This window comes from Pocillopora damicornis, chromosome 4 (genome assembly GCF_964200805.1).
Source record: "Pocillopora damicornis chromosome 4, jaPocDami1.2, whole genome shotgun sequence".
Classification (NCBI taxonomy): domain Eukaryota; kingdom Metazoa; phylum Cnidaria; class Anthozoa; order Scleractinia; family Pocilloporidae; genus Pocillopora; species Pocillopora damicornis.
The window spans coordinates 20,894,201-20,920,389 of NC_142673.1; the positions used below are offsets into that span (position 1 = coordinate 20,894,201).

The 26,189-nt window shown below is 37.2% G+C and overlaps 2 protein-coding genes and 1 pseudogene across 2 annotated transcripts; 1 reads left to right on the top strand and 2 right to left on the bottom strand.

Moving 5' to 3' along the window:
* Window positions 1–7,922: 7,922 nt before the first annotated feature.
* On the top strand, window positions 7,923–13,194 carry LOC113686877 (uncharacterized). The gene is made up of 6 exons (XM_089204920.1): window positions 7,923–8,094; window positions 10,824–11,077; window positions 11,254–11,368; window positions 11,676–11,801; window positions 12,089–12,322; window positions 12,592–13,194. The coding sequence occupies exons 1-6, from the start codon at window positions 8,031–8,033 to the stop codon at window positions 12,933–12,935; spliced, it is 1,137 nt and encodes a 378-aa protein (XP_089061046.1). The 5' UTR covers window positions 7,923–8,030; the 3' UTR covers window positions 12,936–13,194.
* LOC149047230 (uncharacterized) lies at window positions 9,601–10,654 on the bottom strand (annotated as a pseudogene).
* Window positions 13,195–13,580: 386 nt separating the features above from the next.
* Window positions 13,581–24,255, bottom strand: LOC113686874 (carnitine O-acetyltransferase). The gene is made up of 15 exons (XM_027204552.2): window positions 23,936–24,255; window positions 23,777–23,833; window positions 22,951–23,226; window positions 21,803–21,921; window positions 21,079–21,132; window positions 20,835–20,994; window positions 20,121–20,289; window positions 19,348–19,544; window positions 18,376–18,476; window positions 17,806–17,928; window positions 16,923–17,045; window positions 16,275–16,410; window positions 15,716–15,778; window positions 14,842–14,979; window positions 13,581–14,071 (listed from the first exon to the last, which is right to left on the bottom strand). The coding sequence occupies exons 2-15, from the start codon at window positions 23,813–23,815 to the stop codon at window positions 13,865–13,867; spliced, it is 1,905 nt and encodes a 634-aa protein (XP_027060353.2). The 5' UTR covers window positions 23,816–23,833; window positions 23,936–24,255; the 3' UTR covers window positions 13,581–13,864.
* Window positions 24,256–26,189: the final 1,934 nt, after the last annotated feature.

Sequence of the window (26,189 nt, forward strand, 5' to 3'; positions counted from 1 at the left end):
GCAACCTGATTTCATTAAATAACCTCGTTTACAACTGAACCGTTCCAAAACAAATATTTGACCTCTCAAACAATGGCTTAATTGGGGCGACAAGAGTTCGTTTACTCGGAGAGCGAAGAGATTTGCATATGAGGTATGGGTTAAAATTCATTGCAGACTCCTAAAACTATAAACTATAAAACTAAAACGAAAGCTAAAACTGTGTGTTATAACTAGTCTTATTTAAAAAAAATCGTTAAAACATCTTTGTTCTTGAAATTTTCATTAAGTTTGCAGAACATTTACACAGTGTAAATCTTTGTCTAATGAATTCCAAAAGCTTACTGTCCTATAATGAAATGATCTCCGACCAGCAGCGGTTTTAGATAAAGGAATGTTTAGTTGTTGTGAGTTTCTTGCTGTTCGGTCAGTTATCTGTTCTCTTGAGACTAGCTGTGTTGCAGGACAGGTTATGAACTGTACCACTTTAAATTACTGAAGAAATCTCACTCTCTCTAAACATATTAGTATGCATACAGTCCTTTGCATTTAATAGTGGAGCACCTAAACTATGTCTCAAACCGTTTCAACCCCAAATTTCTCGCTTCAAAGGACAACAAGAGTTATAAACAGATACAAACGGGAAGTTTGTAGAACACCAAACACCAGTAACGCATAATCTCTACAAGCTTCTCTAATGCAACCCGTAGCATTGCAGCCACAACTTAGAAAACTCCATTGGAAAACGTTCGAATAAATTGTTACACTTGCCTGTCAACAGTGTGACGGTGTCTTGTTCGTTTTGATGTCACTGAGAGTTATATGTTACTTCCATAAAATATTCATTTTAAACAAGCCAATCAGTAGCACAAAGTTTGGAATAAGCCTTTTCGACATTTGACACTGATGATCATCATCAGTATCAAACCAGTATTTTTTGCCTAGAATCAATAAGATCTATCATTTTTGAATGTTTACCCAAAATTCAGTCTTATTATGCAATTCAAGTTGTGGGTAGGTGTTAAAATAAATTTGAATAAATAGGCGTATAGATATAAAAGTTAAAGGTTTGAGATGTTACAAAAAAAAATAGTCAATAGATGAAAAATTACAGATTAAAAAGGACTTCCCGCTAAAAAGTTTTTGGCCATTGCTTGAAGAACTCCCTACTCAAAAATCGTGCATTTTCAGGAGCCCTTTATTTTACACTGTTTATTTGACACCAGTTTTAATATGTATGATTTAAGAAATGTTCAGATTATAATGTGTAGCTGCTTTAAATAAAACTCACTCTCATTCGTTAAATCTGGCGCATGATATGAAAAGCGATAACTTGATAAGAACTGAACTGATTTATTTCTAGGTCCTCTAAGAATAGTTCATCAATACAATCTGCATAGATACCTATTTGGAAGCAGAAAAATGTTCTTTGCGAAATAAAGCAATGTCATATCCTCTCCCTCTTTCTGACAAGAACGGTTCACAAAATACACCCGGATATAGACAAAAATAGATTGTGATAACCACCAGTGCTACCCATTGAGACCGTGGACGTAAGCCATGTGGCTAAAAAGACATTCAAGGGAGTGCCCCAAGAGATGCGCCTTAATCTATCAATCATCCCATGGTTTCTCTATTTCCCAAGCATTTGACTCAACTTATAATTCAATTGACGCTTATTTTCGAGAATTCGAATAAGTTTCATTTACTCTTAACAAAAGCTTAAAGCGTACTCGAGAAACGCTACCTTGATCAATCCGACAAAACCGTGACTTTTCACTTTCTGCATACTACAGAGCCTTTTTGTGAACACCGAATCTGGACCCTGTCGAGTTAAAGAAGGTAAATCGGTTATATTAGGCGTTGACTATAACATTTCCAAACCCTTTTACTACTTAAGAATTGGTTCATGTACAGCGTACATTTACTGTCAAGTCATTGATGCACGCGGGAAGCATAGAGAGCTCAAAATGCACGACACATACGCTGTTTGGAGAACAATTTTGGCTTTTGAACGCCCCTCTGGGCTTCTTGAGCGGCAGTGAAACCATGACTCTCTCGGCACGGAGCAAGGAAACTGTAGAAATAATTCTGAGATTTTCGGTAAACTTGGGAAACGTGTTTAAATTGTTCTGTTTTCGTTGCTATTGCTTTCTGACGACTAATTGATGTGCAGCTAAAAGTTCCATGTATAGGAAGCCACTTGGAATTTGACAACTAGTTTCTTCCATCGTTGATGTGTTGTAAGGAGGACAAACGAAAACTACACAGCAACAGACGCTCGTTGCTGAACTCACTGAACTTGAATCTCGCAGATAATTATAGCTCCAGACCACCTAACTGCGTGTTTATATCAACCCTTTTTTTTTCTTATTTTGTTTCATTTTGTGATTTCCATTTTCTGTTTTAATAACTTTTAATGCATGCAGGTGTTGGGAAAACATATCAAGAGGTTTTGTACTACTACAAAAATGAATTGACGAACTTCGAAGACCTGAAAATAAAATAAAAACAATGATAATGATTAACTTCTAGTTGGTCTTTGCTCGAAACAACGTCCTATATAATTTGAAACATTTATCGAATGGAATCTGTACCTGTACTTAATCAGAAAATAGCTTTAATAAGTTATTATAAGCGGTCATATGTTAGAGGGCAGCTGCTTCTGATAAAATCTTCCTATTGGTTAGTCTAAGTTTACCTGAGGAGGTAACCTCAAAGTTAGACTTAACTGTCGATTCACACTTGGGAATTTTATGTTTAAGGTTGAGGCTATGCGGTAATAATCTGTTCTTGAGGCCAAGTTCAATCCTTCTGAAACTACTTTTTCTGAAGTAGAGATCACGCTAAAAATTTGCCCCAGCAAATGTTACTTTCACTGACACAATTTCTTTCATTATTATTTCAGTGTCCACTCATACATTTGGATAATGACAAGACACCAAATGCATTCATCTTTTCTTAACACAATAGCGAGAAACGTGGAGGTTTCAAAAGCATGGTAAAAAACCCCGAGAGCGCCATCTATAATCGGAAATAATTGTATAACACCGCAGTTTATGTGATAAAATGCAATTTTTACTAACAATGCGACGTCACGGACGAAAGCAGAAAGACTGAATTACATATTTTTCGAATTTGTTATGTAACTGGCATTGCATGCCAGAAATTGTGGTACCTGCTCTGAAAAATAACTTATGTGTAACAACATGAAGATTTTTCGCACTCATCATGTAAACTTTGATCGATTTATGTGATCATGTTGATCGATTTGTTGCAAGCTATCTTCGCAGTAATAGATTATCCCAGAGAAAATCATGGTCCCATTGTTTTCTCTTGACTACAATAATTATTAAGAGGTCTAATATCTGATTTATCTTGCTAGGCCGGATTTGAAAAATCAGTTATTTATAGAAACAAATGATAAGCAAAGTTTGTTAGTGGTCTTTTTGAACCAAGTCATACCATTTCCTCTAACCCATGATTATCGACGATAATTAAATTATTTATATAGGTATTAGTTTATGAATAACTTTTTCGCAGGCAAGGTTATTTTTGCAAGAAAGTGCCAAATATTCGATCCAGTTGTTAGGCTGCTTTCGCGACTTCAACTTTTTTCACGACTTCAACTTTCCCGCACGACTTTAACTTTCCGAAACGACTTTAATTTCCCGGACCGACTTTCTCTGGTCTGTTATTCAACATTACCTACAAATGTTTACCTTAAGATTGAATGTAATCTTGTCCAAATTTTATGGACAATAGGCTTTGGTGGAACGTAAACAGTCAAATTGTTTTTGTGTTTACACACAAGACCATAAGTAAAGCAGTTTTGTGACGGTTAAAAAAGAAAGGAAGCCAAAGCGATTATTCTGGTCAGTAGGAATAGTTTTAAACAAGAAAATGAGCCAATCATGCAGATGTGGACGAGCAAGTTGGCCATGTCTGAATTTACTTCTTATCAGTACATTGGCGATACGGGGAACCAGTCTAACCCAAGTGAACGCAAATATTTTATCCTCAATTCAAAATTAATTTATTTTTTAGCAATTGTGTGCAAGACAAGCACACTAGGAATAATTTGATGGAGAAAGCTTATAAAATTTAACTTTGCTCAGTTGGTAATTTACTCATAGTTTTTACCAAACAGTGTTACAGTAACTTCGGCTGTGAATATATGAAAGTACATTGCAATCGAACGGCGATGACCTTCCGCTTTGATTCTTGTTTTGAGTCTTCCAGTGGAAAAAGTTAAAGATCGAGCCATGAAAAAGTCGCGCCGAGAAATTAATGTCGTGCCGGAAAATGAAAATCGAGCCAGAAAATTAAAGTCATGCCGGAATGTTGAAGTCGTGCCGGAGAGTTGAAGTCGTGAAAAAAAGGCCAGGTCGTGCAAAAAAAAAGATGTTGAGAAATAGGAGATGGCACTACGGTGGCCCACAACTGTCACGGCAAAAGAAAAAACCTCGCGGCAAAAGAAAAAGACTCACGGCAAAAGGAAGAACCTTACGGCAAAAAGGAAAAGACTCACGGCAAAAGAAAAAACATCACAGCAAAAGAAAAAACCTCACGGCAAAAAGAAAAGACTCACGGCAAAAGAAAAAAAACTTCCTAGCCCTTACGCTCTGTTTTATGCCGTGAGGACATTGTTATTTCTTTCGCCGTGGGTCTTCTACTTGGATAAGCCGGATAATGACATGCACACTAATTACTTAACAAGTGTTATCATTGCACAGTGTTTACAGAAGTTATACTTGCCGATTACTGTACAAAGTTAATAGCCTTGTCTTGATCCTAGATAATGGCATCTGTTGCAAATTACTATATTTAGGCTGTATATGCCTTCAAGAAGGCATAATTGAGCAGCGCATGTCACATTATACTTTAGGCTGAGTTGCTGGTTGTGCCTGTGTCTTATGATCATATTGGGAGAGACATAATCATTGTAGCAGTTATGTTTCTTTTAGTTTTTGCGGTTTTACTTCTGTGCTGGTTTTTGCGCTTTTCTTGGCAAAGTCTTACTCGTTGGTGGTTGCGGCGACGTCGCTTCGGAACTGACGTCCATAATTTACCATTTCCAATTCAAGAACAACCACAAGAAGTATGGATGTCGAATGGTAAGCCAAGAGTCCAACGTTTACTTGGTAAAGACAACCTATATCATAAACCCAGTGATAAAATCATGTGACGGTAATAACGGATTTATACTGATTTTAAATATAGTGCAAAATAATCGGTTAGATTGTTTAAAAAAACAAATGAGCACTTGTCACCTCTTCTTCATTACATATCAGCTATTTATTTGTACCTTATTTGATTACCTAATTTCCCCAGCAGTCTATAAGTAAGACTCACTGTAGACTTACATGTGCATATTACTATTGGAAAAATTTATCAGTTGCTTGAAGCAGCTGGCCGAACACCCTATAAGCCAATTAACTGCACCACAGTAGCATTATTACTCGGGCTTTCCAAAGGAAACGCCCGAGTTGAAATTCTGGCTTCGTTTTTTTTCCCGTTCAGTCGCAAATCGCAGTCAAGTCCTTATCACGCTTGCGCAACATTTTGACTCTGACGTATACACGACCTTTTGACTAATGAGTACATAGAGTAATGGCGGACGAAGAGGAGCTTTAGAGGTTCAAAATCAGCACAGACACTGTTTATAATACGCTCAAAATGCATACAAAATATGCACACATCGTTCGCGGTAGACCCACACTAAAAGATGTCGAGCGTTTTCGGAACAGGTCGGTCCGCGAACCTTATGAGAGCTAGATCTCTTTATTAGCGAACATTTATGAGTGAACCTCTCATGGAGAAACATGAAATATCAGCTGAACTATCTGATGTTGCTCGAGAGAAGCATAGAAGCAAATCTCATCGTGTATGTAGACGTGATCGTGAACCAAGCAGAATACCAATACGAAGTTTGAAAAGGTTAGGGAACAAGAGCAGAAAGGTTAGAAAATTTGTCTACGCACGTATTCTGTCGTGTATCCCCATGTCATCTATATTGTACTGTTATGTTAATACTAAAAACTATTGAATAAAAGGACGTTTAAGTTTAAATGTCGTGAAAGAATTCGTCAAAGAATAAGAAAGGTAAAATGTCGTGCCAGTCGATGTTTGACATTGTTTTCTTGTAACAAACTGATGTGTTCTTGCAAGAGTGAGGCTCATATAGCAAATTATTGCAACTCCAAATTAAGCAGAGACGTAGAAAAAAATCCTGGTCCTCCAATATATTTTGACCCTAACAAAACAATAGCAGTTCCATAAAGTCAAGGTAACGAGTTAGTTTTTGGGCAGATTGCAGGACAAAAAACATAGGGTTCAAAATATTTTATTCTCTAGAGATTTGTATGGTTGAGGGCAGCCTCAAGGCACATGTGTTCTTCTCGAAGTATTGTCCCTTGATAGATAAGTGCATTATTTTCAGAGTATACACAACAATGATATATTTGAGGTGAGAGGAGTACAAATTGAGAATATTGAAAACAGGATGGTTTCTCAAAACAGTCTGAATGAAACCACAAACTTAAGTCTAAGTTGTGTTGTAGCTTTATACTCTCTTTGCTAACTCCAAATGGAAACAAATCAATTGGAAGGTAATAGAGGTAATAGTACAAAATATGCCGGAGTATATTTCACAGGTTCATGAGAACCACTCTAACAACCCCATGAAATTAATAGTTCATCTGCTAATAAGCTGTGGCAGTGACTTTTCGTTTTATTTTGGTATTTAGAAAAATAAGCAATTGATTTTCTTTCGTGGGTTAAGAGCCACCACAAACACTTGGGGCTGTTTATAATTAAAAGCTTTCTCAGCCTTTTTCAAAGCCATGTAAGTTTTATTGAATAACTCTTTTCTATAATCAGTTTATAAACAGTTTCACATAAATACTATACCACTTACCTGTGGCTAAATGGGATGACAAGACTTAGTTTATTTTATTTTCCTGTTTCAAACTCATTATCATACATTACAATACCCAAAAACAAAAGAAAAGAAAACTCGAACCAAGGATAAAATTGAACCACAACATTTACATAAACTAATTAAAATTTGCACATCGTAAACTGCACCACTCTAAATTATTAAATGAATTTTTGTCTTCCCTCATAAATCATTCAGCCAGCGGAAACCTTCTCAGGTGCGTGATCATCGACAACTTGCCCATCGCATCAAATCGCGCAAAGTCCTGTTCGCGAAGTCAATATGTTAGCAGTCTGGCCTTCTATCGCAGAAGGACTGACTCGCAACTGAACATTCTCGAGATATAATGTATTGCAAAAAAAATTTTCAAGTACTTTTAGAAAGATTTCGTGGCTGTTATGACGTGGCGTTTCGTTTCGACAATAAGAGAGTAATATAATCGACAATTTTTCATTGTATAATATGTAACTCGTAAACGAGTGGTTAGGAATCCTTCCGCGATAGAGGTCCAGATTGCTAACATCTTGACTTCGCAAAAGGGACTTTGAGCGCGATGCTCGACGAGTTCGCTTGAAATTTCCGAAAAGTATCTCACTAGTCTCTTAGCCGAGACGAAACGCTAGGTCATGTCAACCACGAAATTTGATAGTTTTTTTAATTTCAATCTAGTTATGCATTTGGTGTTGGGGGCAGGTGTTAAATATAATCAATCGACGTATAGTTAGAAAATTAAAGTTTTGAGGTGTTACAAAAGAAATAATGAGTCGATGATAAAAAATAAAAAAAAACTTAATACTCGTTAAGAACTTTTTGTTTGTTGCTTGAAAACTCCCACCACAAAAATCGTGCATTTTACCAAAGCCTATTATTTTACAATGTTTATTTCACAACAGCATCAATAAGAGTAATTTGATCACTAGCCAAATTTTAAAATGTAGCTACTTCAAATAAAACTCTTCCATTGGTTAAATCTGGCTTATGACATGGAGAAAAGTTTGCTTTAAAACAGTCCTCAGGGTATTTTTCATATTCTCGACGAAGGTTCTATTACGCTTGATCTCGAGTTTCACACCATTTTCACAAAAGTTATAATTACATTTATGCCACAGAAATGCTTCATTTTTTCATTTTTGTTTCTCTAATCTTTCCGAATCCGACTTCAGCGTGTTCAGATGGTAAGACTTTTATTTGTAACTAATTTCTTAATTTAAACAAGCTTGTTTTATATTTTGTAAAAAATATCCAGGCGAGCGTCGAGTCAGACTTCCCAAAGTTTGAAGACTATCGACCTTATGATTTTATCCTTGTGTTTAAACAGCGGTAGTATGTTTGTTTTCATGCAATGTTGTGCTCTATCGAGCTTTTGAAGCACCTCTTTTAGCTCTCAGCCGCTGATATCAAATTTATTTCGATCATTCGTGAAAACCGTTCTCATGATGATAAATTCTTTGTAATTCAGTTAAAAACTTCTTTAATATTTTTTTCTTAAGTTTTATCTTCACGCAGTTCTGAAGACATTCGACTAACATCTTTTGATGTGGAATCACTACTGCTACTTCGTGGATAAGATTTGCGCTTTTAAGAACAAAAGCTTTTAATAGAACTAAATGTGCTTAAACTAATTCTTCTTCTTTTTATAAATCATCATGGTTTTATGGCAAGTGTCCAAGAATTGGAAAAGGGAAAGATTACTCCTATCAAGAAAGCCATATATGAGTAAGCGTCGCTAACAAAATCCCATATTCGTTCCTAATAATCACAAGGAAGACATTGGGTAGTCCAGGTAGCTAGAGTTTCCATAGATGAACGAGCCGAAATTTCGATGACAGCCGTTTAAAAGACGGGTTTGGATTCACGTCAACTTTCTTTCTATATTCACTTGCTTATTTGCTTATTTCTCGCACAAGTCAAATTTAATGGCGCCCATAGTTAAAAATTTACAGAAATTAGGATTTCAACTGTAGACCTAGATAATAATGTATGCGGTATTTTCAATCCACTGCGTGACTTATATTACGAATCGCCTTGGTCCCACCCACACTTTTCCTTAGTAAACCAAAATTTTCAGTCTGAATAAGTGCACTCCAAAATGAATGAATCAAGTCCGGTCCGGTCGATTTTGCTTGAGACACGAATTTGCTCGTTTCTTCTGTGTTGTAAGACATTCATGTACTAATACTAAAACAACAATCAAAGTGATCGGATCTCTTTATTTTTCAGAGTTTTACGGAAATTAAATTTCACTCCAGCAAAGGCTTGTCGTGACACTTTTCAAGACTTTAATTTCATACAACTTTGGAGGACAATTTATAAAAAACTACGGAACTCAGCAAAAAACAAATACAATAGCCATGTATATTAGAAAAGTAAAGAGATCCGATCAATTTGATTGTTGTTTTAGTATAGGTACATGAATGGGTAAAATTTCCGCACAGCCCCATACTATTGTAAAACAGATCTGTTTTCCTAATGGCAATGTATTGTTTTGAGTGTTTTCTCTATCCAAGAACTGAATGCATAATGTAGTATGGGGCTATGCGGAAATTTTACCCATGAGTGTCTTACAACACACAAGAAACGAGCGAAATCCGTGTCTCAAGCAAAATCGACCGGACAGCTCTTACAGAGACACTCTCTCAAATTTTTGTGCAATACATGTACTATCCAACTACTAAGATCATGGTGGCCTTCGTGAGTCATAATCATGCGGTTATTACTTCAAATAATAACAACAATAATAATCTGTCTCTAATAAATCAGAAACAACAAACGTGTAACTTAACGATATATTAATAAGAAAATTATAAGTTTAATTAACAATAGTATAAAAATTGTAACATTGTAGCTTTATGTAACATTATGAAGTTCCTTATATACAGTGAATTTAATCTGAAGAGACATCTATTAAGGAAAAAATTCTTGAAGCGTTCGGTTTTAACTCTGGGTAGTATAAAGTCATGCTTGCACTCACGGAGCACACATCTCCTCTTTGGAAGTATATGATCACCACTGATTACGTTCTTAAAAAGCTCAGAGTCCCTTTTTTTAATTAAGTCAAGTATAGCTGTTTTCTTTGTGGTGAAGCCAAACCTGTGGGCCCTCTTGAGAAACCTGTCGGTTTTGTCTAAAAATTTTCGCTGGTAAGCTGCACCCCAGGCTTCAACCTCACACAAGAATACGGACATGATAAGGGAGTTAAACAAATTATTGAGTTGATCTTTGGAATATCCATAGGATTTGCATACCGTAAGAATGTACATTCGACTGCTAGCTTTGGATAGCATATTGTCGATGTGGATGTCCCAGTTCGTAGCATCTTCCTAAAATGTGACTCCTAATAGTTTTAACCATTATTTCCTTTTTATTCTTGTTAATTCTGGAGGGGATAACTTAGTAGTTTTGCCGTGCATGCACATTTCTTATGTTTTGGTAAAATTGAGAACATCTCGTTTGTATCCGCCCACTTCTTCATGTTCTCAACCTCAGCGGCGGCAGTATCTGTGCTTTGTCTAACTGAAACACTTATCGTAATATCGACAGCATACTTCTCTAGGAGATTATTCCTTGGAGAAACGGCTGCAATATCATTCACCATAAGAAAAAATAGAATGGGTCATTATATGGTGCCTTGAGGAACTCCCCTATTAACGTCAAAGAACGCAGTTCATTACAATTTTATTAAATTAACCCTCTCAAATGGCAATTTCGTCTTGAAACAAAACTAAAATGTGTATCATCCTTCATTAACAGCCCATATCGATTCAAGTTTGTTCCAATTTGGACTGCCGATAGGGAACGCAAAGAAATAGTGTAAAACATAACTCTTGTGAGTGGCATACTCGAAATAAGTGAGGTTTCCTCTATATACAGTACTAATGAAAAGTAACCGAAGGCTGTTTTACAGGAAACTGCCGCATAATGGAATTTCCCAGTCACCTTTCCAACGTTGGAAAACGCTTGATTAATCACGTGATAAGAACCATACCAGATATGGACCAAGACTCATGTGAGTGGCAGTGTTACCTTGATCACGACTGTGTCAGCATAAACTTACAGTTTCAAGGAACAAACCGGGAATGCGAGTTAAATAATTCAACTCATAAAGAGCACGACGAGGACTTCATAAGCGATGACCGCTTCTTTTATCGTGGAACAAACGTGAGTTCCTGGTCTCTTACCTTACCTGGTATTCTTTTCATCAATTTCTAGCCTGTAAACTCTGCTCAAGGGGGCACAAAATATCTATTTCAACAGCCTTTTGACACCAAAACGTAATCAAGGATACTTTTTTCTTCAGTTATTTCCGTTTGTTATTTTTTGTTTTTGTTTACCAGAATGCTTGCCGTATTTCTCCCTGCAAGAACAACGCAATTTGTCAATCTGGTTTCACAGACAAAAGATATCGCTGCCTATGTACCTCGGGATTTACAGGCCATGACTGTGGAGTTGGTAAATCATTTAAAACCTAGTTGTACTGTTACAACACGTTTCATGGCCTGCCTCACAGGACACAAAATCGCGTAGAAGACAAACATAGAAAAAAATGGATGACGAAATGGAAGACTCCACGCCAGCAATGACAATTTATCGGTTTTTTTGCCGAAATTCGGCCATAAATAACAACAAGAAACATGAGCTCGTGTTCTCTTGATAAAATTAAGGTTACAAAACTAACTACGTAATTAAGGCAAAAATAGACAAATTTGTACAATTTATGATCGCTGTAACTGAGAACAGATTGATTTTTTTGTTTTAGATGTTGATGAGTGTAATCATATCAACGACTGCAGTGAGCATGCTCAGTGTAACAATACTGCTGGATCTTACAACTGTACTTGTAAGGAAGGATATCTTGGAGACGGATACACTTGCGAAAAACCTGGTAATAAGTGTTTCTTTGGTAGACTGGTAGAGATTAAAAGAAGCAAGTCGTTCTAAAGGAGTGACGAGTAGGAATTTATTCTAGTGACACAGAGAGGATCTTCCACATCGAGAAGTCATCAAAAGAGGGTTGCTCTGAGGGTTGTGTGCATGAAAGTGGGAGGGAATACTCTTCGGCATCCTTGTTTGGGTTTTGCTGACATCCTGACCCACACTAAAAACGGCACCATCAACACTTGTTATCAGACCTGGCCTCTATCTCTTTATCAATCTTTTTTTTTTTTTCAGAATTCTCCATCAATTCATCGATACTGTCACACGATGAAGATTACCTCAGCCTTCTCTCCTGGTTCCTTGTTCCAGCCGTTGGAAATGTTTCTCATTGGTTGCTGTGTTATCGTTCTTCACGTGACGGAGCTGTAGATGAATATTTCCACAAACAGTGTGATCGACTCAATGACACCATCACTGTTATTAGAGTAAATAATTATGTATTTGGCGGATACGTTGACATTCCTTGGGGTAATTACTTTCCTTCTTTCCTTTTTGGTTCAGTAAGAACCACTAATGAGTACACTGCAACTAATACATTTAACAAAGTCTCACTTAGCCACACTTGTTTCAGTCATTTCTTAAAACGTTTTTCGCCGGGAGGGCTGGCTCTTATCTGAAATGGCGGGGTTTCTGCAATAGGGAGTTGTCCGCGGGGCGAGAGTCGACTGTAACTTGAAAGTCAATAGGATATTTCAATTACGTTCAGACAATCGAACAATGTATTTTCCATCTTTCAGAGTCCAGCGGTGAATATAAATATGGCAAGACAACCAACGCATTCATCTATTCTTTGAGCAACAGCGAAGGAAGAAAAGCGTTCAAGAGAATGGTGAAAAACTCAGAGAGGGCCACCCATTATTATATTTACCAAGGGCCTACATTTGGAACTGCTGACATTCGAATAGATTTTAAAAACACCCTTAACCAATCAGTTGCACATTTTGGCAAGGATTACCATCTTCCAAGTAATGTCATTATTAATAACACGCAAACCATCCTAGCAGGTGTTACAAATTTTGAGCCTGACGAGGTCGAGGTGTTTTATCTGAAGAGAACTGCGCCTTCACCCTTTAAACCCTAGAGTGGCTAGAATCAAATTTGTCGCTACAATATCACATTTAAATCACGAAAGAAGATTTTGATTGGTAAACAAATTCTCCTTGTCAGCACCTTAGAAAATACATAAAGAGCAGTATGGAGAATATGCATACTGATGTTAGAGTGCAAAGGGTTAATCTCATAATGCATGGTGAACAGTTGGATTTAAGAGGGAACTGAATGGCATATCAAGGGGTCTAATAATTCAATAAAGCTATATAGACATTGATGTTGATACGTTAGCCAATGTAGAAGCATTCTTTTGCTACTAGTAATTTGTTTCGTGCTCTTTGTATAATGACAAAGTGTGCATTTGAAACCCGTAAAGCTACTATTCAATGAACATTGGTTCATCGTGTGAATGTACGTACCTGCAGCCAAGAATGTGCTCTAGGATTGCAAAATCGCCATATCTTTTGCGAACTGAGCGAATTGACCACTATACTGCATTTCCGTCCAGTTTAAGATCACAAATAATTTCAAGATGCGGTAAGAATTAAACAGTGCCATCCAAGCCGCAAGACGCAGGTGAGGCAACGTTAAACAAGTTAACAAGTGGGCGAAGTGACCGGAATAAAAACAGCGAAAGGGAACTTCCAGTCCACAGAAATCTCTCTAAGCTCTTGACTGGTGTAAATCATTTTAATTTATTTCATTATAATTACGACCATGCCTGGCCAAACCAATAATAAACATGTACCAACCATATCCCTTTGAAACGCTTCCAGACCACCAAGAGTTACCCTCAGTAAATCAGCATGAATTGCAAATGGGAAATAGTTTTATTTTAGCTTTTTATCAGAACCAAACTATCCCATCCAAGAATTAATTACTTTAGGTTTAGTCGGGCAGAATAAATTGTGGTATATGCGACTGGCTACGAGGCTCTACTTCTCGTCAGTTAAATGTCCTTCAGAGTCTGGCAGTAGTTACTAAGAGTTGCATTTCATCCAGACTTCTTTGAAGATAAGCAGCAAAGTGACCCGGGTTGGTCTCTGGGTTACTATTCACAGAGGATACACCAAATATGATCTTCCCCTTCTGAGGGTTATAACAAACTCCATAGCCATCGGGTACTGCTGGGCCGAATGACAAGAACAGCTCGTGATTGGAAGGAACCTGTTAAAGAAACAAACGTATCAACGACAAAGATAAGAAGTGTCCATCTGGAAAATAAAATTACTTTGCGCATTGTTTCTTTTCTTTCGAGTGAGACTTTTTAGCTGGCGATGGTGAATTCTCATTATTCTAACCAACATTTCCACGCGACTCTAAATTGTGTCAACTGTCCAAAGACTGGAACAAAGGAAAACAGAATACAGAATGCTCTGCCACCGCCTACACAGAACTCATGAATACTCCTTGGGTCAGCAATACTAAGACTGTGGGGAAATGGACAGAAATGCTACATTTTAAGAACAATTCGTAAAACAATTAGTATGGTTGATTCGTTTAATCGTTTAATCGTGTAAATGATCAACTAGGTGAGAGTGGTCCTAAGAGACTGTTGTCCGTAAGAGCGCATGACATTTCGATAACATGAGCAGAAGTGATCATCAGAGTCAAGTAACCGAGGTTATCCTTTCCTTTAGCCAATCAAAACGCCACTCACTTCTACCGAAAGCAGTCATCTTCAGGACTGCACCACCAAACTATACCATCGCCCGTAACTCCGTATTCAAAGCACTAACTGCCCCGGCCAAATGGCGAAAAAAAAGGTTCCTCGAACTAATTCGAGCCCACGAACCTTCATCATGGTGGTTGGACGCTAAACCGCTGGTTTTCTGTTGAAGAACTAGTTTCGAGCAAGAAATGATGCATACGACACACATAAGCGACACAGTTCTAAAATTTAAGCTGGAATATGCAGTAATATAGGTAATCATTACCTGGCTCGTCGAAAGCTTGTAATGTAGCGCGTATTGATAGGAGCTGTCTATGAAAAGCTCATGTAGCTTCATTCCTGATTCAATCGCAGCTAACTTCATTCCCAACAAATGTCTGTCGATAGCTTGACCATTGACGGTCTGGGAGAAAAAATAACAAAATAATAATTAAAAGAGATCACATTTACAATCTCCATGACCGACAGCCCAAACCCCGCGACGATTCCAGGCCTGAAATGTGTAAAAACATAAGATTCTCAGTAAATGGTTTGAACCTGTGAGGTAACATGTAATGGTGTAGTTTGATCGTCCGGGTGAGTGTAGTCCTGAGAAAGGAATGTTGTCGGTGGTGGTGACTGACGTTTCGACAACCTGAGCGGAAGTCAACATCAGAGTCAAGTGAAAGGTTGTTGTCAGTCGAATGGTATTATTAACCATTCACTTAACTCTGATGATACACCATTACAAAAGATTCGCACTTTTCACTGGCTTTCGTGGCCCGTAAGAACCTTGATGCACAATTCAACTCGTCCCAGATAGACACTAAATTTTAAAAAGTAGTTTTATTAATGACTTGAAGAGGACATGAAGTGGGCGACACTCGGGAAAAAAAAAGGGTATTAAACAATCCTCAATCCAATCTGGTCTAAAAAAAAATAGTATTCACAATTATAATAATAGGTGTTCTACGACTTACATACAGTTGTTGTAACTGATCCACCTTTAAGTCGCGCTAAAAGTAAAAGAGCAGGGTGTGTCCTGTTTTACACCTCTTTCAATTTGTATTAAATAATTTTCACGTCTTTCCACGTTAGACTGTAGACTTACATTGGCTCGGTACTACAGAAAAGTAGACTTTTTTGTGCAGTTAGCATACCTCTTTGGTGTAGTTCGTATGTGCTTCTATCGCCTTACGCATTAGATCCAGTTTTTCAGCATTCTACGAACAAGAAAAAAGAAAATTCTCTATGTGCAACCACTTCAAGTACAATAGCATCTTTGACAAAAGAACAAAGAAATAGAGGTCATCCGGGAAACTCGCTCCCCGTGAGAAAGTGACCCTGCCCTGTCCTGAGCCCACCCCTCAATTCTCTCCTGTCTTAACCCTTTAGCGCCTGAAAGTGACCAGCATCTGATTTCTCCTTACAATATCAGCCCTGAATCAAACATGAAAGTCATGAGAATAGAGGAGATGATCACCGACTAAAGCAGCTCTTGATTGTGAAACAAATTCTCCTTGTCAGCCTCTTTGGAAATGTGTGGAGAACAGTATGGAGAATATGCATACTGATGTTAGAGTGTAAAGGGTTAATCCTTTCACAGGAATAAAGCCAAAAGCTAGAGAACACAACCAACGGAAGAGCATCATTGCCTCCTTTAGAAATGTGTAATGCGTGCACTTTAATCCTAAACTCCTTTTAATTAGCAACCCTCACCGTTTTGTTTGGTGAGACCATGGCTTTGACAAATTCAGAAGAGGCAATCGAGGCAGAGCGGATGGTGTCTGTCCTTCCCAGCACAAATTTACGCGTAGAACCAGTTTCATAAGTTGGAGGGTTGTGATTATGAAGTCTAAAAAAAAAGAAAAGGGGAGGAGCCTTTGGATAAAGTACATAAGGTTGATCAGAAGATGAACAGAAGGTGTATCCTTTTATCAACACTGACAAAAGCTTTAGAGCGTAACAATGACAAGTGCTTGTACAACAAGTGCTTGTAAACTTTATCTAAAAACACACAATGAAAGATTTTCAATTCTACATGAAATGCTTGTATACTCTTTTTTTTTTTTCCTGAGATGACTCAATCAAATACTATTGTACATAGGCAACTAAGAGGCAAAAATACTTCGAAAGCTGATTAAAATAACGTTTTGTAGCATAATTGTGATTCTTTGATGTTTGAAATTCTCATTAAATTTAACACCACCTCCTGCTTCACCCTAAACGATACTGAAATACAACCGTATTGGGGGTGGGAGTGGAGCAAATTCTAAAACATTAAGGTGAGAAGAATTTAAGTGAGTAAGTACACTGTACCAAATACAAAAAAATGTAAACAAGAGATAACAGTTAAGGGATTTTTACCTGTAAAACGTCAGTTGAAATGCCATTTGTATCCAAGCATCTGGGCTCATCTTTTGCTTTTTCACAAAGTCTTTTCCATAGCCATCATACACAAAACACCTCAGGTCTATGTCACTGACCATACTGAAAGATAATCGTTAACATTTACAATGAGCCCAGAGGAGGAGTATGTCTTTTCATGTGAAGGGGTAGTAACCAAAAAAGTGACATTAGATTTAAGTAACCAACTATGTTAGATTTTAATTCATTTTTGTCTCTAGTTTATTTTTTTGAGTGGACTCCCTTGCATAGTATTTACTTCTAATTGCCCAGTATTGTAAGGTAAGTAATATGAATACTGTTTCCTAAAACTGCAGCCTTCCAGCGTACTCATTGTCAACTTTGATTGAAAGTGACAGCACCAAAGAAATAAATTAAAGGGACTGTTTCTCACAGAATGCTGTTATTTGTGGGCGATTTTATCACCTTGAAAACACTTGCTACAAAAGTGACATAAAACTGACACCTAGCAAAGTCATGGAGTCTTCTTGACCTAGATCCTTCATATATATGGATGGATCATCATTATTAACACAATCATAAAGATTTTCCAAGATACTGGCCACTGGATTTGATGATCCACTGATCTCTGCACCATGTGATCTTGCACAACAGACCCCAGTTTGGCTCATTCACTCCTTATGTCCAGAATGTACTTGCCAATAGTTTCTATCCTAACAGTGACTGACAGGGAAATTTGGATGCCACAAGAAATTGAGTGATAATATTACCTCTTCTTCATCACTTATGCACTGACCACCAAACTAGAGGCCTGGTTGCAGCCTTTACCTCCACTTTTCTGATACCATTTTTGTTATCTAATATTCTTATAGGCAATATTTACCTGTCCAGATCAGCAGCTGATTGCTGTATTTCTTCCTTCACTTTGTTGGTTAAATTCCATCTCAGTTTTGATGGTGGTTTCAGATGGTTTGCCTGTGCTGGCTCTATTTCTTGATGACCATCCCTATGAAAATAGTATCAGCCATTGACATTATTAAGTCTTGGTAATGATAAAATTTTTCCAAAAAAGGCCACCCTGGAATTTCTCCTTCTTCACGACAAAAACTAAATAGTTTAATTTTGATTTCTATCCTATCGAATAAATAGAGGAACACTTTTCAGCCAATCAAATTCTAATTGCTCTTTAAAACTCCAACAGACACCACTCATAAAAAAATAAAAATTAATCTGAAAAAATTTCCAAAAAATCAAACAATGTTTGTTTTCTAGAAATCCCAAGAACCTACAAAGTAAGAAGGATGGAGCAAGAAAATAAAACTCGTACATCTTAGTACTCATTAATGTTGTACACAATAGTCAGACTGAGTACAATAACTGCCCAGTCACATCATGGCTGATTCCAGTGTGTGCCCAAAAGAATCAGAGAATGGCACATTTATTCTAGACTTACAGGTTTTCGATAATGTAGTTACAAAGGGCAGCCACTGGGGGGCCCTCTGCTGCAGAATGTTCATAACACATTCCTGCATGTCCATCTTCACTCACACATATCTGCAATATAACCATTTTTCTCCCAAGATTACAAACACAATTATATGTAAACTATTAAATAAAAATACTATTTGTTGAAACCATCATCTAAGAGGAGTAAAACAAAAAACAAAATTTTTCAATCACAAATAACTTGGGAACTTGTCCTTTAGAATCTTCAAAAATTTGCATCATGTTACCCAAGAGGTCATAAATCCATAACATGTTTGAAACAACTTAAAAGAAAAATTTCAACAATGGATCTATCCTATAAAGTAGTTCAAAATTAATTTTCTTAAAAAGTGCGAATTTAAGTATTTCACCTGATAAGCATTATGACTGCATCTTAAAAAAAATTCAGGTTAATGATAATTCACTCACTTAGTGTAAATTTACAAATTGACTGTAAAGTTGGGTGATGTTCCTGTACATGTTTGTTGAATGTCATGGGGAAAACTGAGAAGAACTCTGGAAGTAAAGCTGCTAGCTTAAACCCTTTCACTCCCACAACTCTTTAGTAATTCTCCTTACTATCTACCATATAATTGGTATGATATTAGTTTGTAGACTTTGGAATTGGATCAATTACTTATAGTCCTCTACTTGACATCTTTTTTTATGCTCATCATTTGTCTGCTTGATATTGTATTGATATCGTATGGAGAAATTCTGTCTTCATCATCCATAGGAGTTAAAGAATTAAGCAAGAACATGGATAAACTGTAGGATTTATTCAAGCCTCCAGTAGAAGACCTCCTGAAGGTTTTTGTTGAGGTCAATGTAAATTTGCAGCTTTTTTGTCCTACAGACAAACCACAATACAGAGTCTAAGTGTTATCATGATGAACGTTTTCTTTTCTCTTGAATTAACAATACCTTGCAATAATTTTACCTGAGTAATTTTATCAAACCATCTGTTAGCACTGTTGCAACTTGTACCATCTCCATGAAGGCACTGCCTAGCTGTGATGGAGGAAGATGGCATTTCCATCACACTGGGAGCTTGCGTGGAGGGAAGAGGTGGTTTGTCAAGGCATAGAACAAAGATTGCATTCTCTATTGCGTCAAGGTTGGCCTTGTTTTGATTATCTGTGAGAAAATGATAGGAAAAAAGAAACTTGAAAATCCTACCATTTAATTACAAGAAAAAGAGAGCCATTTGTCCATTTGTATTATGTGTAGATGACAAATTGGGATGCACTGTATGAGACAACCAAAGCTAGCTTAAATAAAGTAACATAATAACATCATACTCCATTGTTATAAAAATAATACAAGAATATAATTGTCCAAAATAAGAACAAAGGACTCCTAAAAAATCATGATAAGACATGCCCCCAGAAACTGTGAATTAAAATTAATTTTAACATTGTAAAATACAACTTAGATAAAATCTAGTTCACTATATTGTTCAGACTTATCAGGAAAACCCTAGAAGCAGTTGGCTTCACTCAATTCGCCAAACAAGAGGAAACCAGAGCAAGAATTGTTTACTTTTCTATCAAGCATGCAAAATATGTCATGACCCAGTCATGGCCTGAAAATAAACAACCCACAGGCTTAGAGCACAATGTGACTGCATTCATTCTTGAGTTAATCTACACAAAGTCAATAATGTCAGAAGTCATTAAACTGGATACTTTGTCTGTACAATGTAATTATCACCTTTGAGTAGTCTTTTTCGTTGTTTTGCCCAAATTGTTCGATCAGCTGAAGTGAGAACTCCAATGGCCTCTTCTAGTGGTTCACTGTTGTTTAGAATTTTCTCCATCTGGGCAACCAACTCTCCCTCACTGAGAAGCTGGCTTCCATCAAAGACATTGAGAACATAAAACTATCAAGAAACAAAAAATTTTTAGCATGAGTGCACAGATCAATTCAGCAGCAAAGTCAAAAAGAGGAGAACAGGAAGTGGAAGGAATTGAGAGCCAAGAATACATAGAGCTCTCGACAGGAAATGATTATCTCCCAAAAGTAAAGATTTGACTAAATAATTATATTGAAAAAATGTTTCAGGTGTCCTGTTAAATGTAACCATTTGTGCTAAAATAAAGGTCAAACACAATTGATACTAAATTTGAATAGAAATTAAATTGAAGTGTAGAAGCATGCCCTTTTGAATTTAAACCCTCTCCAACTACACTGAAGACACAATATAGTGTAATAATGATTAGTTGTACCTGAGCGACTGCCATATATTTCTTATATTGTTAGTTGTGAGAATTTGCTGTAACAATACTGTTGTAAATCAAACAATATCCTTGGTATTTCTTCCTCCTCTTGATTGTCTTTGCTCCAAATTCATGAATAAGATTGCTCCTGTGAGTAAAGGGTTGTATATTGAAACAGAACCCTCTCAAACACTAAAGTTTATTGTACCTCATTATTATGAGCCACCAGCACATGCTTGACAGTTCCTTTGGGTGCCGCAACCACCTCATCCCTGACTGGCTGTGGGATGCGGCATGAACACAGAAGCTTTAAGTACTGCACCATGCACAATGGACTCTTACTCATCATGTCAACTGGAATAGCCTCCCTAAAAATTATCAGGAATTATGTTCATCAAAATGTGAATATGCTAAAATATCAATTTGATGAAAAACTTGAAATTCAAACTTACGTATCCAAAAGATCCTTGAACTTCAACACACTTGAGATCACCCTTGCAGCATACCTGTGGAGGATTTTAAGAAATACTTTTGGAATTTACAGTAATATACTGAGAAGGAGGCATGGTAAGTATTCAAATATAAATGAAACCATTTGTTAGAATATAGGTAAACCACAATTGAGACTATAACTTTGAAAACAAAACCACGGTGATTCAAAAGAGAAATGTAATTGTTTGACTCACAATGTGGTCACTTTGGATGTACAATCCACATCCAAAATGGCCACTTGAGATCACCCTTACAGCATACCTGCAGAGGATTTTAACCCTTTCACTCTGAAGATCTAATTAGTAATTCTCCTTAATATCTGCCAGACAATTCTTGTGATGTCAGATCAGAGAATTTGGTATTGGATCAACTAATAATCCCATAATTGATATTCTTCTCTATTCTCATCACCTACCTGCTTGATATTGTATTGATATTGTAAGGAGAAATTCTGTCTTGGTCACTTGTAGGAGTGAAAGGGTTACGTAATATTTTGGGTATGGTAAGTCTGATAACTAGTGGTGCACAAGTTTATCAATTTGGTATACAGGTGCTGCCATTGATATAAAAGCAAAAACTTTCAGCATTGTAGGCTAACAAGTTCTCTTCTGAGAAAAATAAGATACAGAAACTGGAAATTAACAAGTAACCTTGTTTAATAAGGCCCTTTTTAACAAAACTTACTTTAAATGCCCAGTTTTATCAGTGACAGGAAACTTTGGAAAGGCAAGGCCTGGACTTGTTGTTATCACTACAGGTGATCTAGAATCAAAATAAGCTGCATTGTCCCACCAGGCAGCCAGCTATGAATAGAGATGTATTATCAACAATACTGTTTGTAGAAATACCCAAATTATTTGGTAAAAAAAAGTACAATATTGTTGACAAGGAAATCTACTTATTGACTCAAAGGGAGGGCTGGACAGGAAAATATTTAAAGCAAGGTTATGCTGTACAGACCAGGAGCCAATCATTTTCCCTTCCAGACCCAACAAACTCACTCAATACACATTTTATCATACAATTACTAAGTATTGAAAATTTTGCATATTTTATTTAAAACGCACATAAAATGCAATAGATAAGTACATGCTGGGGTAACTGCAAACACGATGCCACAATACAAATGTTTTCTTTGATCTTTTTGAGAGTCAGATCAAGATACTAACAATCTATCGGTAAAGTAACTTATTTTCTCACTCCTGCCCTTCAACTTTTTGCAACAAATTAGTTGTTCAAGTATGGAGCCAGATAACTTTTTCCGGACCAGCTCACTCCAACCCATCTGGGCCCCTCACATGTCAGCTTTTATTATGCTTTTCTGTAAGACTGAGTGAGAAAGGCTAGATAACCTTATTGCATACAGTGTCCATTTTTCATTGAAACCAACATTGTTGATGTTGAAGAAATGTAAAATGGTTTCCGTATTTACATAGCCTGATGTAAACACGCAGGAGGTTGGGAGAACACGAGAGAAGCGTAGGAAACCATGACGTGAAGCGGAGTGGTTTCTAGCTTATCAAGTGTTCTCCCAACCTCCCAAAATTTCAGTTCTGAGAATTTGGTGCTAAATTGAAGATTTTACCCTAGACTGAATTTATATTTTTCTGTAGTCTATTTGCCCACCTAATGTCATATAGACATAAGACATTAAGAGAAAGAGTTGAATCATGTCTGCCACTCTGAAAAAATTGTCATCTGTTAATGATCACTTTGATTGTACTGCTCTCTCCAAGTCAACTTCTACGTCAAACTTAAAAGAGGAGACTCTTTTCCATTTGGAGAGAAACATCTTGCTCCTTCTTAACTTATCATAGCAGACATTGCCTTACCCAGTTTTTTTCAGTTTTTGCCCTTTGTAGTAGTTTATTGTGCAGCACTTCACCATCTCCATTTGGTTTGAGGAAATCTTTCACTAAATCTTTTGTATACTCATAGTCCTCTTCATCTACCAGTGGTTTTATTGCCAGTAGATATTTATCCATGGTCTGTTGTAAGGAAGGGACAGGCAGGGGGGGAAGGGAATCTTGTTTTGCCAACATGCCCAAGGACCTGTAGTGAGCTGCAGATGTCTTAACCATGATTGGTCTCACTAAACTTGCGACTGGCTGCGTATAAAATGATAGTGATAGTGGGCAAAATTTCCGCACTGGAGCTTCATTATTCAGTGTATCACCAATAAGATGTAAATGCATAATTAAGTATGGGGTTGTGCAGAAATTTTTCCGTGATAGTGCCTTACTTCTTGATAATTTTATTATGCAATCACAGTTTTTCATAAGTGAGTTTAGGAATGGTATAATCTTAGGCCCAGGAAAGTTGAGCACTTTTCGTGATTCGATTTGCGATCGATTTACCAAATTTCACTTTGGTTAAAGCTCTGCTGTAAGCTTGAGTTTTACTTACGTTGCATTGTCAAAGGATCGTTTCCTGCCTTAAGCAGAATTACCTTCAACCTAGGTTGAATTTTCTACATTCTTATAAGTATCAGCCCTATAGAAGGGCTCAAAGTTTATCTCACAGACCAATATTAGTACTTGATGCCATTTTTTCATTCAAATACCAATTGGAAAAACACACCCCCAGCCACGCCACATGACGCATGCGAATTTTGCTTCTCTGATGAGATTTGAAAACACTACTATTTAATACGCTTACCTTTGCTTTCGGGATCTGTCTTAATGCTAAACCCAACATACGAACTCCCTCAGTTTACTGCATTAAAAAAAGTTGCGGAAAGGTTATGGCTTCTTCGAATGAAGCTTTATTTTGACTAAATCCCGTCACTTATCACGAACAGCGCCATTTCATGCTTACCTCGTGTTGTGTCCAGGCTCCACTCTCTTTGTTTGTATTCGCTTCAAGTACAGCGAATGTTTCCTAAATAAATCTGGAAATATTGAAAATCGAGAAACAAAATAACTCTGGCAAGAAAGCACGGTCAAAGCGAGTTCCCAAACTGCGGAGTATACAATCTTTAAGAATTATAAATTTCGTTTCACGTGGTAAATGAACTTTGGACTTTGATTCAGAGAACAATACTAGTCACCAACGAACCAATCGCTAAACGAAGACGAGGAAAAGTTCGGTTGCAGCTCACTGCTTTGTATCCACGTCAACTGGATACAAAAACTCATGACTGGTTTTATGTTAATCAAGCAATAACAAACGAAATACGGTATTTCCGGTGTGTTTGTTTTGTTTCGTGCAGTAGTTCCGAAGTCTACTCAGACATTGCGTGCGTCACATTCCCAGCTTAGAGGTCATTACCCAAAGTTCGAAAAAGTCTGGGGTATGAAAAATTTCCAGTATTTGATGTTACGCCCAAGACTCAATAACAGAAATGGCCAGTATACCAACGTTTTTCTAAGGGTGCTTGCGAAGAAACGAATATGCGATCCTGACAAATTTTCACCAGATTTAATTTTACGGGGCCTTCTTCGAGTTCTTAACGAAACGTTTCTCAAATCAGTCTTACTCAGCTGATTCCCAGCCCTCTCCCCTGCCCCCCACCCCCCCACCCCCCCCCCCCATCCCGCACAGTTGCTTCGCTATTTTAGAGTATTCTTAAGACGCTTAAAAGCTTTTTTTGTACCGCATAACAAATCATTCGCTCGCAAATTAATGGACAATTGAACATTTAAATGAACAAATAAATAGGGTGTCTGATTTTAACTGCTCTAGACGAAAGTCCCGACGTTTTCTCTCGGAGGAAAGTAAAACTGTTACTCGATTATCAAATATACCGTATGATGAAGGAAAAACTTTTAAGTCACTCCTGACTGTTGAATTTAGGGCTAACGTCGAAAGTTAAAATACTGCAGCTTCTCCACAAAGATCAGTTACAACCTAAGAATTCATTTATAATTATAAGTTTCCCATGGAAATAAGTTCAGCAGCAAATGACTGATTAAATATAATTTAAATGATAGCCGTCCGTAATCTAAGTGTGTGTGGGTTTTGTTTTGTTTTTGTTTTTTGTTTTTTACGAATTGTATGGAGCTCTCCGGGATACTTACAGTGCAAGCCCTGTGTGTCTTCTCATGTTCCCGTGTAGAAATGTGAGAAAATGTCTCAGTGCCCTCCAAATTTCGATATGTTTTACTTAATTTGCATTAAGACCAAGACAGAGAAGAACTTGTGGTTGCAGAAAGATAGGTTCAACTGAAAACGCTATAGAATACCCTTAGATTAAGTATAAGATTCTAGCCACCGTACAATTGATAAATTTCCGCACAATTTATGAATTCCCAGTGACTTGAAAATCACTCGGAGCTTAATTCACGTGAAGTTGCTATGCAACAGAATCGCACGCGCCAGTTTAAATATGTAGCTTAAATTGGTTCCCAACTGCGGCCTCACAACCCTCTGGCGAGGAATTTGAATCACAAAAGTATTAGCAGATGTGACTGAAACCAAGCCACGCGCCGCAGGGTTGCTGTACTGTTTTTCAAGTTGTATACAGCTATTTCAATTTACGTTGTTACGTTGTTACGTGGTCGGATCAAAGCCTCAAGCCTACAAGACAAGAAGGGGAATATGGGATCTTAATGAATAATTATCAGCAAAATTAACAGTGCCTCGTCCATACAGCGAAGATCTCCGATGGCGAGCCATTTGGATGAAAGAAATATTGGGGTTTCAAGTGGAAGAGGTTGTCGGTAATCGGTCATGTCCCGTACCCTTGAAGCTTTGATCCGACAACGTAAATTGAAATAGCTGTAGAGCCGGCAGTGAAAAAGCCTACATAAGCATTTGCATGTGATGTGCTACCGGTTTGCATAGGTCACGACCTCCGAAAAAAAAAATTTCCAAAAAAGCAATGACACACGCTATTTGTTCCATTTGCCTTGCTCTAATAGTCCTTTCTGTGTTGGATCAAAGTGAGATGGCTTTCGGAATGATTATTTTTCTATCGATTTGCGTGATAGTCCTGAGCTTTTGGATCAGGCGTTCTTACTTCTATTTTTTGCGATCCATTTTTGGTTCTATTGAGAGGTTACCTTTTCCAGTTCAAGAAGGCGTGCGGGAAGAATGGGAAATATATCACGGTAAAGAACATATTACTGTT